Source organism: Momordica charantia (genome assembly GCF_013281855.1).
Source record: "Momordica charantia cultivar OHB3-1 chromosome 8 unlocalized genomic scaffold, Mcharantia_2.0 BLBB01000008.1, whole genome shotgun sequence".
NCBI lineage: Eukaryota > Viridiplantae > Streptophyta > Magnoliopsida > Cucurbitales > Cucurbitaceae > Momordica > Momordica charantia.
Window position 1 is genome coordinate 2,100,863 of NW_028275166.1, and position 14,955 is coordinate 2,115,817.

A 14,955-nucleotide genomic window follows, 5' to 3' on the forward strand; every position below is an offset into this window, starting at 1 on the left:
AAACATGACTACACAAACAGCATGGAGAATAAGAGAGCTTGTCCGATCCGGAGTTAACGTTCGGGGGGTCGGGTCGGTCATTGACCGGCCTTTTTTATATTAAAAAAAGAAAAAAAAAGGATTAATAAATAAGTGATGACGGTTATTTTTGTAAATTCCCCACAAATTCACATTTTCCAATGAATATTTATATCCCCATAGATGCGCCTGTATTTCTCTGAGAGAGAGAGAGAGAAAAAGAGGAGAAAAGCAGAGATCTTTTTGGGGCTATTGATATAGGTACAGAAAATAAATAAATACCGAGTGGAAGGAGGAAGAGAGGAAGAAGAAGAAGAAGAAGAAGAAGAAGAAGAAGAAGGGCAGGCGAGTTTGTTCGTTCCCCTTTTTTTCCATGTTATCCTAAATTTTCCTAACATTGTCCTTTTTGTTTGTGATCCCCATGCCATTCTCCTTTTGTCTCCTCCTCTGCCTTCAGATCTACCATAACCATAACCATAACCATAACCATACCCACCACCACTTCTTTTTCTTAGCTTAATTTGGCAGAGTTTTGTTTTTGTTTCGTAATGGGTACTGGGTGGAGAAAGGCGTTTTGTACTACAATCCCTCGAGACTCCGAATCCAATATCTCCGAGAAGCAGAGAGCGGCCTCCACCAATCCCAATCCGAGCCCCAGAAGCTGCGTTCGTTTGGGTTTCTTCAGCAACCCTTCAACTCCTCGAACGCAGTCACAGCCCACCACGGCCCCCGGCCTCCGCTGCCGAACCTCCCAAGACGCCGTCGATCATTCCAAATCCCAACGCGGAATTGTGGGCTCCAACCCTTCCTCTCCTCGCTCCCCTCTCAAACTCAACCTCTTCAAGAACAGCTTCAAATTCAGAGTATGACTAACGCACTCTCTCTCTCTCTCTCTCTCTCTCTCTCTCTCTCTGTTTTCTAATTTCAATTACATTTATTTGTGTTTTTTTTAATTAATAGAGTAGCTGCGGAATCTGTTTGAGTAGCGTGAAGACGGGGCACGGAACGGCCATTTACACTGCCGAATGTGCGCATGCCTTTCATTTTCCGTGCATTGCCTCTCATGTCAGAAACCACGCAACTCTGGTTTGCCCAGTCTGCAACACCACTTGGAAAGACGTTCCTCTCCTCGCCGCCCACAAAAATCTCGGCCCTCAAACCAACCCCAAAATCGAGGATAAAACCGTCATCCAATCTTCCCCCACGCCCTTCAAATCCAAACACCACCACAACAAGCCCTCCGAATTCAGGTCCTACGATGACGACGAGCCATTACTGTCCCCCACCGCCGCCGCCCGGATTATTCCTATCCCCGAAGCCGACGAGAATCGGAACGAGGAGGACGATGTCGAGGAATTTCAAGGCTTCTTCGTGAATCCAAAGCCTTCCAGTTCGGTGAAATCCTCTAATCTGAGGACTAATGTGCAGGTCCGACTTCTCCCTGAAACGGCGCTCATATCGTCCGGCCATACTCACGAGACCTACGCGGTGGCACTCAGAGTGAAAGCGCCGCCGCCTCCGCCATCGCACCTGTCGCGGAATAGAACCAACGCCAATCTGCTAGACCCATCCCGCCGTGCGCCGATCGATTTGGTGACGGTTCTCGACGTCAGCGGGAGCATGACCGGGGCCAAATTGATGATGCTGAAGCGCGCTATGCGGTTGGTAATTTCGTCGCTCGGCTCGTCGGACCGCCTCGCTATTGTAGCGTTCTCCGCCGCTCCGAAACGGCTGCTGCCGTTGAGGAGAATGACGGCACAAGGCCAATCGGCGGCCCGGCGCGTGATCGACGCTCTGGTCTGCAGCCAAGGGACCAGCGTAGGGGAAGCGTTAAGAAAGGCCACCAAAGTACTCGACGACCGGAGGGAGAGAAACCCGGTGGCGAGCATCATGCTTCTATCCGACGGCCAAGACGAGCGGATCCATTCAAATCAACGCCACGCAGCCAAACACGAGTCCTCCTCTCGGTTCGCCCACATTGAGATCCCGGTTCACGCGTCCGGGTTCGGGGAGAGCGGCGGCTACTGCCAAGAACCGGCGGAGGACGCGTTCGCGAAATGCGTCAGCGGGTTACTTAGTGTGGTGGTTCAAGACCTCCGGATCCAGCTCGGCTTCCCGACCGGGTCCACTCCGGTTGTGATCTCCGCCATATATTCGTGTACCGGCCGGCCCACGGTTTGCAGCCTGGGATCGGTCCGGCTGGGCGATTTGTACGCCGAGGAGGAGAGGGAATTACTCGTGGAACTGAAGATTCCCAACTCCGCTGGCGGGACCCACCACGTGATGACCATGCAGTGCCTCTACAAAGACCCCTCAACGCAAGAGGTAGTCTACAGCAGAGAACAGGACATCCTCATCGCACGTCCAGTACCCGTCCGATCCTCCGCCCCCAAGATCGAACGGCTGAGAAACATGTTCATAACCACCCGCGCTGTGGCCGAGTCCAGAAGATTAATCGACTACGACGACCATACGAGCGCGCACCATTTACTGGCATCGGCGCGGGCCCTACTGATCCAATCGGGATCGCTGGCTGCTGACGTGTACGTGCGAGAGCTGGAGGTCGAGCTGGCAGAACTCCATTGGCGGAGGCAGCAGCAATTCGAGTTACATCAGCAGCAGCAACAGCAGCAGTCAATTACGACGCCGCGGAGGAGGGGCGGAGATAAGGAAGGTCCGGCGATGGTGGACGAGAACGGAGAGCCGTTGACGCCGACGTCGGCGTGGAGGGCGGCGGAGAAGCTGGCGAAAGTGGCGATAATGAAGAAGTCGTTAAGGAGTAAAGTGGGGGATTTGCACGGCTTCGAAAACGCGAGGTTTTAGAAAGAAACAACAAACAACAATTACAAACAGCAACAGCAACAGCAACTCAACTGTATTATTATTTAATTAGAGAGAGGGTTGGAAAAAGTACAGTAGAGAGTTGAATTAGAAGGTGAATTCGTGACAGCTCCCTGAACAAATTGATTGGACTGTCTTCTACACTGTCCTAGACCTACACTACTCACACAAAACGTTTCAGTTTCTGTAGCTTTCATTGTAGAGTAGCAGAAATTAATTTCAAAGCATGAACCAGGAAAGTTACATTTCAAATGGTGATCCATGTTATGGAGTAAAGGGTTTGGTCAAAGAGGAAGGGAATGAATGATATGATGAGCATATGATTTCTTCTTCTTTTTCTATGGTGGGGGTTTTCATGTTTCAACAATTTCAAACAGTGCAATCCGGAAATCTTGCTCCAACTTTAACACACACTCACAACAATCAATAATTCTATGTATCTAGATATCTATTCATCTTGCTCTGACATCTCTCGATCAAATTCTTTGCATTTGATCTCAATCCAACTCCCTTTTGGCCTCCGAAAACGACCTTTTTCTAACCAAATGATTTGATAAACGATCGATTTTCTTTCTTGTACATCCAACGATGTAAAAATAGTCTGGTTGGCTCGCTCCTATGTTTTCGGGTCTTAGCTGGGTGGATGCGTTTTCCTTTGAATTGAAGGTAGTGAAACATAGGGTGGGGAAAGAATGGTCCAAGTGATCCAAGCCACAACTTGTTGTGTGTGGGGCTAAGACAGCGTTTTGTACCATTACTTGTTATCTTGTTGTTCATAAGTTTAGTTGGTATGAACAATAAAAAAACAGCGATTGATTGTGGGCGGTGGGGTTGCGGAGAGATTAGAGATTGGTCCACTTGCATCACCCACAAGCCAAGGGAACATAAGAGAGAAGACTCAATTAATAGAATCAAAAAACATGATGGCAAGATGAAGCATTGTGTTCTTTTTATCAAACATGTCAATCAATATATATATATAGATTCAATCAATGCCACTCGCTTTCTCCTGCCACCTACCGTTTCAATATATATTTCTTTCGATTTCTTTTTTTGTCACGTTTTAAAAAAATACGACCCGTAAACTCAAAACGCTCATTTTACTGTTGATTGTGTCGTCAGATTTTCAACTTGTCCAACTCTACCTTCTTTATAGTTCTGAAATCGTTGCAATTAAACTCTCTGCTATAATAGCCTAAGAGTGGCGAGTTAGATGTAGCTAATGTTATCAATTTGAGAGTTAAAAGGGTTTATGGGTTAATTATAATAATTATTTTAGTTCTACGTTTAAGGGAGGCTTTGTGCATTTTGGTTGCAAATGAGATTAAAATTCCTAATGGTAACAATTTCAATGGCTAACCTTTTGTCAAACATTTAACTATGGTCAACGGGAGATTTCTACTTATGCTAGGTAAATTTTTTCCACAAAATTATCATTATTCGTGAGTGAACAGGTCAATATGTTTTAATTACATATATATATATATAATATTTTGATTATTTTAATTAATGTTTAAAACTTTAAATCAAAATCATATATTATCTAAATTAATAATTATCACAAAAAACAACTGAACAACAAATATATCTACTTCTTTTTTTAAAGGTGGAAATTCAAATTCTCAAACTTCATCTGCGTTGTACTAAAACAATTATCGGCGAGAACAAAATTGATTACTAATTAAGTCAATGATTGACTTAAACTTATAATATACAAAGGTTATACACTAATGACAATTATATTTACTTTGCTTTGAAAATTTTTAGCTCCACTCCACCCCAGCCGAAAAATAATGCCACTTATATTTATTGCGTAATAATAAAAAAGACACATTATTATAAAATAATATGCACACATATATAGCTTGACGAAGATGATCTCATTGTTAGTAAGGAGGTTTAAATTCTATTTCTGTTTTTAAAAATTCACTTATTTAATTTTAATTCTTATGCCGCGATTTTTTATTGATGCCGTTTGTTTAAGTTTTTGCCGAGCCTTTATGCATGAAAATGTTACATATTTATTGAGAGTCAATTTCAAATATTTTCAGTAATAGAATTCAATAATTATTCAAATATATTATTCTTGATACATGTGTAACAATAATTAAATGCATTGTATTTTCAATACTTAACACCAAATTTTGATAATTTATATGATGCTTAAATTTTTAAAAATATTTTTCTGAACAATTTGTATGTTTCATTATCAAAACACGATACACAGAATCATATTTTATTTTTTATATGGTTCAATAGTTTGTGAATGGAATGTAATAAATATTGAAACAGCGTTTATATTTAAAAAAGACAATAATAAAATGAGAGATCAGAGAACTTTTAGATAAAGAAATCTTCACATGAGAATTGGAACTTGAAACTCTACTCTTCTGGATCTGTGTCCATGTGATTCTTTTTTGCCCTTTTTACAAATAATAATAAATAACAAAAGGCATATGCTGACACTGAAAAGGTTATACAATCCCAAGGGCATAGCCTGTTTTATTTCAGAAAGGGAAAAGTTCATTCAGTTCTACATAAATCCTCTAATTAATTTAATTTCTCTGGCAAAATATAAAAAAAGTTTAGATCTCATTAGTTAAATTAATAGTTTTCTTTTGGGTGTTAAAATTGCAGAGCTTCATCACCTTCAAACATGGATTATGATCACTAATTGAACTCCAATTCAATTTCATATTAATACCAAATTTAAACTCAGATTATAAATTTAATTTCTGTATGGTTTGATTTTAGCTTTCAGTTTTAGAAGTTGAAATGTAAAGAATACAAAGAACTCAGTGCATATGTAGCTGAAAAAATTTCAAGAGTTTTATCTGCATTTTTATGCCTAATTTTTATTTGATAATAAATATGAAAAGAAGCAGAGCAAGAGATATGACAGAGAAGAATCAAGGATTATCTCTATATATTCAAAATCAGTATCTTAATTACAAAAATTAACCACATTTCAGATTACAGATTACAAACTCGGTACAGGATTTGGCTCATCCAATAATACCCCAAATGTATTCTACACAACAGCTGAGAGACCAGGTTTCACCAGTGTCAATACACAAACCATCAAATGAAAAGTTCCTGGGAAGGGATAAACGATGTTTACCTACGGATTTGAGATCAGGACGGGACCGGGGTGAGGATTTTTCCCCTTATTTTGAATTGTGGAAGTAAAAGTAAAGGATTTTGAATGAGAGTTTTATATAATAAGAGTGCTTACTTCTGGTTTTGTTCCACTTTAGCTCTGATCTTCTGTTCCAACACCGCTATCTCTGTCTCGAGGCTGAACATTCTATTTAGAGCGTGCATGTTCTCCAAGGTCTCGCTCAATGTCCTGCTGTCGCTCCCATCGCATCTCAAATGCTGCATAGGACCATGAAGCAGCTTGTTAACTATACCTCGGCTGAGATCGTCCACAGCTCGTCGAGTTTTCTTTGGGATATCATCACCCATCTTGGATAGACATTTTTCTAACTCTGCAGTTCTGATTCTTTCAGCATAAGCCCTCAGTTTCTTTATCGTTGGAACAGTCTCCAACGAATCCCTCCATGCTTCAAATTGTTTGGATTCTTCAGTGATAATTGATTGTGCTTCCATTGCTTTTCGGAGCCGATCCTCCTTATTTGCAGCAACTACCTCCTTAAGGTCATCGACATTGTAAACTCGGACATCTTCTAGATCATTGATGCATGCTCCGACGTTCCGAGGAACAGAGATATCAATGAAAAGCCTTAGGCCTCCAACATCATGCCCAACAGGGGGGAGATCCTTAACCTGCTCCTTTGTAAACAAAAGGCTTTCAGAAGCTGTGCTGGTAAATATCACGTCTGCTTCAGCAGCAGAACTAATCATTTCGGTAAGGGGCTTATAGATAATTTCGACGTCCTCGATCTCCTCACGGATGGCTGTAACTCTCTCTTCAGACCGATTCACAACAACCATCTTTGTGCAGCCTTTAGCTACCAAGTGTTTGATTACAAGCTTTCCCATCTTACCAGCTCCAATCACCAGCATTTTAGCAGAGGCATGTGATGTTTCAGGAAGCTTCATCAAGGCCAATTCTACAGCAGCAGAACTCACAGAAACAGCTCCAGCAGCAATATTCGTCTCTGTCCTTACCCGCTTCCCGACCGTGATAGCGTGCTTGAAAAGCCCACTGATGTTCCTTCCAAATCCTGCAACACCCTGCCCAACTTTGACAACTTGCTTAACCTGAGCAAGGATCTGGCCTTCTCCTAGGACAAGAGAGTCAAGACCAGCTGAAACTTCGAAAATATGTTGTGTGGCATCATTGTTATACAGCAAAAACCGGTGCTGGCAAATCTCTGAGACTGGGATTCCACTTGACTGAAGATAACAGCAAAAGAAAATATAACCAACTATTCATACAATTTCATTCTTTACACAATTTCAAAACAAAAACATATTCTTTACTGGTGCTGGTTTGAATCATGAAAGCATAAAGTGTTGGCCAAACGAAGGTGAATATCATATGACCTTCTTCTAATCTTTCAATACTCGTGGTTGTGCAGTAATCTCATGCAGAACAAATATCTATCTAGCCATATAATTTTGACATAAATAAACTAATAATATATTTAATACCGTACTCTGAATCCTTGACACGCCAAGAAAGATACAAGCTAAAACTTGGAAGTGCTTAAAAAGCATAAAACCAGATAGAATAGAAAACAAAACCAAAAGTGCATAATCTAACGTGAAAAAGAGTCTTCTATGATTATGAATCTTAACATCAATCTATACAACGGCAATAGAGTTCTTGTTCAGATAAACATCAATTTTTCAGCACCCAAAACTTCAAAATAATAAAAAGGAGAAAGACAGAACCTTTGACATCCATTCAGTCACTTCTTTGACTCCACGATGCTGAGATAAAGCGACAACATATATCTCCATTCTGTTGCAGGTGCTAAGAACGGCTGCTTCTTCGATGTGGTTCAAGCCACAGAGCTCTCCTATGGCGCGAGGCCACTCTGCCTCAGGAATGGCCAGTTTTTCTCGCATTTCAACAGGTGTTGTATGAATACTAAGCCCAATCACAACAATGCTACTTCTCTCCTTTGTATATCCTAATTTGGTACAGAACAAACCCAAAACTTTCAGCAAACCATCCAATTTGAAAAACTCCCATCATGTAGCATTTCCAAATAGAAATTCAATCAGATAACCAAAAGCTCATTATGGAAGTCAATCAGTGACGAATGACCAAAAATGGAACTGGGAATTTCGAAACTAGAAGTAATTATTAGAATCCTATTGCAGATTCAAGCAATGGCAAAGTCACAAGAATCAGAAAGACATATATATATCAAACCGGAGGGGGGGAAGACATACTGTCAGCAGCAGAGGTCTTGAGCTGTTCAAGCGCAGAGAGATTGGAAGCTGTAGCTCGATCAATTTCGTCATTCTGAACAAGAACATCGGAAGAGGAAGCAACCTCACACCTCACTGGGGTGAAGGACGGAAACCCAGTTCTGTGAAATTGAACTCTCCTGCTCCGAATGGAATTGCAGAAAACGGGAAGCTGAGAAGAGGAGGAGCCCCGGGAAGTGGCGGCGGATTTCAACAAGAGGGCTTCCAATTTGGCACCGGAAAAACTGGTGGAAACAGCCATCGCGGGGAAGCCCTAAACCCAGAGAAAGAGGAGAGAAGTAGAAGTGAAATTGAATGAACGGGGGCTGTTCGAAATCAACAAAAATCGCGGAGTTCGTCAAATGGGATGAACGTGGAAGGTCGTTTGTGCAAAAAGTAAGAGTTGGTGGGTTCAAAAACAATAATTGACCTCTTTCGGAAATGGGAATTGCGATTTGGGATTTGGGAATTGGGATTTTCGATCAAATCAAAAGGAGGAGAAGGATTTTGAGACCTGAAGGTTTGTGATTTCTCTGCGCTGTGATTGGCGGGTGGAACACACGCTTTATCCACACTCATTTCCAGCCTCTATCTTCTCTTCTCCCTCAGTATCAGATTGTCCTAATCTCTATTTGGGTCCCCCTCCCCCAAACATCACCATTTTTGGGGTTTCTATTTTTTCATTTCATACCCCTCCTCCTAGCTACCATGCAGAAAATTCTACCATGCAGAAAATTCGAACTCACAATTTTTTAATTGAAAATAAATGTTAACCAATGATATTCAAGTTTGTAATAGAAAAATTATATAGAAGAAAAGTTTGAAGGTAGCAAAATTTTCTATTCTAAAATGTCATTAAAAAAATTAACGTAGCTAAAATAATATTGATATAAAATTTAGAGGCTAGAAAATTTGAAAGTTTGTACGAGGATTCAAATGAGATATAAGTACCAAACTACCAATCTAAATAGAATTTAAAACGTATTATATATTTTTAGTTATTTTCCTAGATTTAAATGAAACATTAAAATTAATCATCCTATTTTCAACAAAATTTGTAAGCTTACCTAACAAAAAAACAATTTCAAGGACTATTTTGAAAAGTAACATTATGCTCACTATAATGTGTATAATATTTATAATATAGAAGAAATATTTTTGTTCAACAATATTGATTTACCCTTACTTTTTACCTAGAAAATAAACTTTATGCTAATCTATAAATAGATATATAGTATATATAAAGATGCATATATTTATCTTTTCTTTTAGTACGATGTGGTGGTGGAAATTCGAACTCTCAATTTTATAGTTGGGTACATATGTCTTAACCCGTCGAGTTATACTCTAATTGACATATATCTATCGGATACTGTTGATTTGTCCAACTTAATATTTGAATTAATATCTAAAATTAGTTTTGAATAATTAATTGTTAGAAATTTAATCCTAAAATTTTTATTTCCTTTTTGGGTGCATTTTGATGCCAATCGAATAAGTTCTTACCCATTTTTATTTTAATGTGTTGAATTTTGGAGCTATCGTCTCCTCTTCAATTTTTGTTGGGATTCTTAAAAAAGAAAAATATCATCGTTCCTATGAACATGTCTGGTTGGTGAAATGTTAGACACACAACTATCAATATCTCATAATAAATGATTTTAGTTTCAAATAGTTTTTAAAAAATATAAAATATATTCAAATCTTATTTAAGAAACTGTAATCCTTGCTTAACTTTACATCTTACAATCCATACTCATCGTGATATTATTATTCATTCCAATGTTTAATTGTTTAAAATAAGAATTGGGAAATGAAAATTATTGTATACCAATTCTTAAGTGAACGAGTTGTTATTAAATTTAAACAAATATTTATGATATTTATATTACTAATACATATATTTTGATTGCTATTATACTCTTCGCGATACCCTTTCATGTTTAATTGTAAAATAAGAATAGAAAAATGAAAATTATTGTATACCAATTCTTAAGTCAACAATTCAATTTGTCAAAACAAGCATAGTTCAATGGTAATTGGCATATATCTCAAACCAAGTGAGTTCGATGTTCACTTGTACTAAAAAAAAAGTAAACAATTCAATTTCAAGGAGTTGTCATTAAATAATTGAAACAAATATTTATGATATGTATCTTCTTTTGATTGCGATCATACTCATCTGATATTCCTTTCATGTGTAATTGTTTAAAATAAGAATAGGAAAATGAAAATTATTGTTACCGATCTCTATTTTTTTTTCCCTCGTAATATTGTTAAGAATATTTCATATATTTGTTGTAATGTTAAGAGTGAGATAAGATGAGAAGAGATTGGGGGTGGAAGGATATGTGATGGGGATTGGTTCATAGGATTTCAGGGTCTGTGTTTGCCACAAGTTTCTCACAAAGTCCTACGTGGACAAGAGTGTGACACTCGCATTTCATCTTTAAATTGCATACATTCAAATTACTTTATATCATCTCTCTTCGTATTTATTTCTGGTCTAACATCAAATTAAAAGCATGCATTACACTAGTCGTGTTTACGCGTCGGGTTGGCTTAGGTTAATGAACCTTTTAGACCCAACTCAGCTGTCTGGATTATAAAATTTGTTCAACCAAAATCATCCTAATTAGGTTAAATGAATTATTTGGATCGAGTTTATTGTTTTAGTTATTCGAGTAATAGTGAAAATTTAATTTTTTTAAGTATTTGTCTACTCTTTTTTTTATTACCAGGAGTCGGCGGCTTTTAACATTTATGCCCCTATACTTAGAAGGTACCATATCTGTACATACGTAAGGGGGTCATTGCTTAAGTATTTGTCTACTTCTTTTCGAAGTTTGGAGTATTTATCTACTAATTTTCAAGTTTTGAATTCTTATGAATGACTTAATATTAAAAAATTTCAATTATATGATCCTGAAAATATTTTATAAATAAAAACTTAATGTATACATCAGTACAAGATTATTTTATTAACATATGAATGTACCACTCAAATATTACTTGAAACCTGAAACTCAATTATTTGTCAAGAAAATTCATTTATTCTCACTAAAATATGAATATGTTAACAAAGACAACATATTTTTCAAAGTTAAGAACTTCATTCATTAAGATTTTAAAAATATATATGCATTAAAAGTAAAATTGAGAATTTAAAAAAACCAATAAAAACCTAGAAAAATAGTAAGTTTAGTTAGCAATAAGTTTCATTCTGTTTAGTTTAACCGTGAGCTAACTTTATGAGAGTGGGTAATCTAATTCCAACTTAACTTACAAAACGTTAAATTGATTTGAACCTAACTTAACTCAATCTATACGGTAGTAGTTGGATTGATCGGGTTTTAAGAGACGATTAGAGAAAGAGAACAACAACCGGTTTCCTTGATATGAAAGTAGAGAACAAAAACACTCAATTGACAGCTCTATTCTTAATTACAATACAGACACATGTACATAAATAAATAAACACAACTTGGCCAAATATATTCTCCTCTCCTTGGGTTAACATTATAATTATGATGTTTGATGAAGATTTAAGGTTTCCTTAAAAAGAAAACCTTTGTCTTCAAAAAACCTCATTAAGGTTCTGATTTTAGTAAAAATTGAGGTGGATTCCAAGTTATGTTTGTTGTTGCCAACAGTTTTTCATGAATCCTTTTTCTCGTTTCAAACATTTTAATTAATTTAGCTTATGAACCGCAATTTATCAATCAAACTAATCTTCTTTTGATTTAAAGAGTGAAACAAAAATCCAGGGTCGAACCTTCCCCTGTCTAGAAAAAAAAACAAGTGTAAAAAACAAATGGCGCATTTAGTGATAATTTTGTTTTTTGTTTAATGTATTTGTTTTTTTTCCCTCATCTTTCGTATTTAGGAAATGTTTCCAAAATTATATAGAAATTTTGAAAAAAAAAAATAAAAGAAAATTTCTTATTTCTTACTCATGTTTTTGACTTTTTTTTTCAAAAAATATACATAAAAACATTATTTTTTTCATTTTTATTTTTAAAATGCATAATAGAAAATAAAAAATAAAAATAATATTTTGAATATACAATTTGAAAAACTAAATTCATATAAAGCTTTTACTTTTTCTTAATTTAAAATAGTTACTGAGTATTTCTGTTTCTTTTTTTAATTAAAAAAAAAAACAGTATCGTAGTTTTTTTAGTTAGAAAAGAAGAATTGAGAAAAAAAAAAACAAAAACAGGAAACAGCAGTATTAGGATTTGGCCTTTAAGCTTTTTATTAACAATATCTTTGTTTTGAAACCACCTTTTTTTTTCCTTCTTTCTCTTTTCAAAACTTTGATTAGAATTTCATTAAAAAAAATTAAAAATATATTATACAAAACAAGAATAATTGTTAAAATAAATGCATTTAAAAGGGGAAAAAAAACTAGAAATAAAATATAAGATACCAGAATTTCTGAAAAACAAACTGGATCTCCTAGCCAATCCTGGAGGGCTATCAAATAAGATCTCAGTGGGCTTTGCAAACAACTGGGCCGGTTCAAAATGCGTAGTTTCACAATTATGGGCTGGGCTAAAAAACCGTACATTAATGGCTTAAAACTCAAATGAAAACTGGACTGGACCTTTGTAATGGGCCTTTTAAATCTCACTCAATTGCTAAAGAATTTCGAATCTAAATTAATTATATTTACATCGCTTTTTGCTTTGTGAAGCAAAGATTTCTCTTTTCCAGAAAAGAAAAGAAAAACTTTTTGGAATTTGATTGCTGGTAAAGCACATTTTAGTACATTAACTAAGAATGCAAATACGTAATGGACAATTGAAAGTTATTTTTTTTCCTTTTTTATATAAAAAATAAAAAAATCATAATAATATCAAACTGGCCTAACCCAATAAAAAATGTGTAGACTTTTCAAGGAAAAAATAAATAAATTTTATTTAATTTCTTGTACTTTTTCTCCACAAACTCCCAATGACCTGCAGGAACAAGCAACTTGGTTGCTTTTGGGCCCAATTTTTCCAATTCTTCACCCATGAAAATGACAGAAACTTACGGGCCCAAACCCAATATTCAGACTCTCAGAGATAATATATCCTTATCCATCAATACTTTATTATTTTGACACAAATACTTTCTTTTATTTTAAACCTGCAGATATATTTGTTGAGTGATAAATTTTGTCAAATTATCAAATGTGACGTGATTATTTTAAATAAATGAGAAAATTATATTTGGGACCCACCACAAATTTAAATGTGCTCTAAAATTAATTTTAAAATTTGCAAATCCAAATTATGCCACGGTGTTTTCTTAAAATTGTTGTATGACACTAACGTAAACCTATGAGAAAAAACTCATATAAAACCCGCTAAAACTCTATCTCTAAACATATAAGGTCACCTTTCAAGGATTCAAATTTAAAGTTATGTGAGTATTCAGAATCATCCAAAGTCTAGTAGAATATTCAAGAGATGTCCAAAGTAATCCAAGACTCAGCAAAGATTTGAAGACTCAAAGATTTGAAAAATCGAAGAACTTTATCAAATTACGTAGTTAAAGGCTTGATCAAGCTGCATAGTCGGAGACTTCAAATATGCTCGTAAGATTATGAATACAAATTAAATTATACAAAAAAATTTATCGCGTGCAATATTATTTTTTGTATGAAAGTTATTGAAATATAAATTTTAATTAATTCTTTTGCCATATTTACAAACACATCTTTTGAACTTTTATTATCACGATATCTTTTTTAGTGCAACAATATGTGATGGTGGTTTTTTTATATTATTATTTTCTTTAAGATATCAAACCATTTCATTCAAAAAGGCATATGAGAAACATACAAAGATACAAGAGGGAGGCTAGATAAATGTGCTCCAATTGAGAGAAATGGCAGAGATATCGTAATTACAAAAAGAAGATGAATTTGGAGGACCAAAATGAAACTAAAACCTTTATATCTTTCCAAAGGAGAGAAGATGACTTAGAAGAATCATCAAATAGTCTGTCTCTCCACCGCATTACACCATAAAGGATATTTGTGATGGTGGGTATTCGAACCTACAACTTTTTAATTATGGATATCTGCCAAACGAGTTAACTTTTATGTTAGGTGTTTAAGCATGCTATATTTGCAACCGACCGTTAGGAGGAATATTATAAGAAAATCCGAAAAGTAAGAAGAAGATATATGGATAGAGATCTATAGTCAAAGATTTATATAAGAATCGAGGCTGAAATCGGGTAACTTTTTATATCATAAAAGGAAATATTTGAATAATGATGAGTTTGAATAACAAAGAAAGTGGATCGGTATGAATTTGAATATGATGAGAATGGAAGGAAAAGGAAGCATGCTTCCGTATTGCTCTTTGCCAAAGACCAATTCCTCTCTTTTAAAACAATATAAGAGAAAAAAAAAGAAAAATAATCTCCCAAGCTCGAGTCTTCATGGATGGATAAACGTTTGCTCATAATGGTTGCGTATTTGAACTCATGGTAAAACTTAGAATGTGATGTTCAAAATTCCATATTGTTGGTGGATGACATGTCTGTTGGGTGTTAGTTGCTTCCTCGGTTTAAGGTTTTTGAATGAACAATAATAATAATAATAATAATGTTTGACAGCTCAATTGATGATCATGGTTGTCTTCGTCACAGTCATTTGTTGTTATCATCATCATCACTATCGACATAGTGTGTGTTTTTGTGTGTGTT

The 14,955-nt window shown here is 36.1% G+C and overlaps 2 protein-coding genes across 2 annotated transcripts; one reads left to right on the forward strand and one right to left on the reverse strand.

Moving 5' to 3' along the window:
* Positions 1-206: 206 nt before the first annotated feature.
* Positions 207-3,198, forward strand: LOC111004975 (Zinc finger (C3HC4-type RING finger) family protein). The gene is made up of 2 exons (XM_022276309.2): positions 207-881; positions 979-3,198. Exons 1-2 carry the CDS (start codon positions 567-569, stop codon positions 2,839-2,841), a joined length of 2,178 nt encoding a protein of 725 aa, XP_022132001.2. The 5' UTR covers positions 207-566; the 3' UTR covers positions 2,842-3,198.
* A 2,557-nt stretch (positions 3,199-5,755) lies between these two features.
* LOC111005074 (glutamyl-tRNA reductase 1, chloroplastic) lies at positions 5,756-8,775 on the reverse strand. The gene is made up of 3 exons (XM_022276441.2): positions 8,230-8,775; positions 7,723-7,964; positions 5,756-7,221 (listed from the first exon to the last, which is right to left on the reverse strand). The coding sequence occupies exons 1-3, from the start codon at positions 8,507-8,509 to the stop codon at positions 6,091-6,093; spliced, it is 1,653 nt and encodes a 550-aa protein (XP_022132133.1). The 5' UTR covers positions 8,510-8,775; the 3' UTR covers positions 5,756-6,090.
* Between the last annotated feature and the right edge of the window lie 6,180 nt (positions 8,776-14,955).

Bases quoted from the DNA above. Each gene is read 5' to 3' on its own strand.
- LOC111004975 (XM_022276309.2), top strand. From the start codon at position 567: ATGGGTACTGGGTGGAGAAAGGCGTTTTGTACTACAATCCCTCGAGAC. The intron at 882-978 runs GTATGACTAACG...TTTAATTAATAG, and splicing joins AGAACAGCTTCAAATTCAGA to AGTAGCTGCGGAATCTGTTT.
- LOC111005074 (XM_022276441.2), bottom strand. From the start codon at position 8,509: ATGGCTGTTTCCACCAGTTTTTCCGGTGCCAAATTGGAAGCCCTCTTG. The intron at 7,965-8,229 runs GTATGTCTTCCC...GTACCAAATTAG, and splicing joins CAAGACCTCTGCTGCTGACA to GATATACAAAGGAGAGAAGT. The intron at 7,222-7,722 runs GTTCTGTCTTTC...TGTTATCTTCAG, and splicing joins TGACTGAATGGATGTCAAAG to TCAAGTGGAATCCCAGTCTC.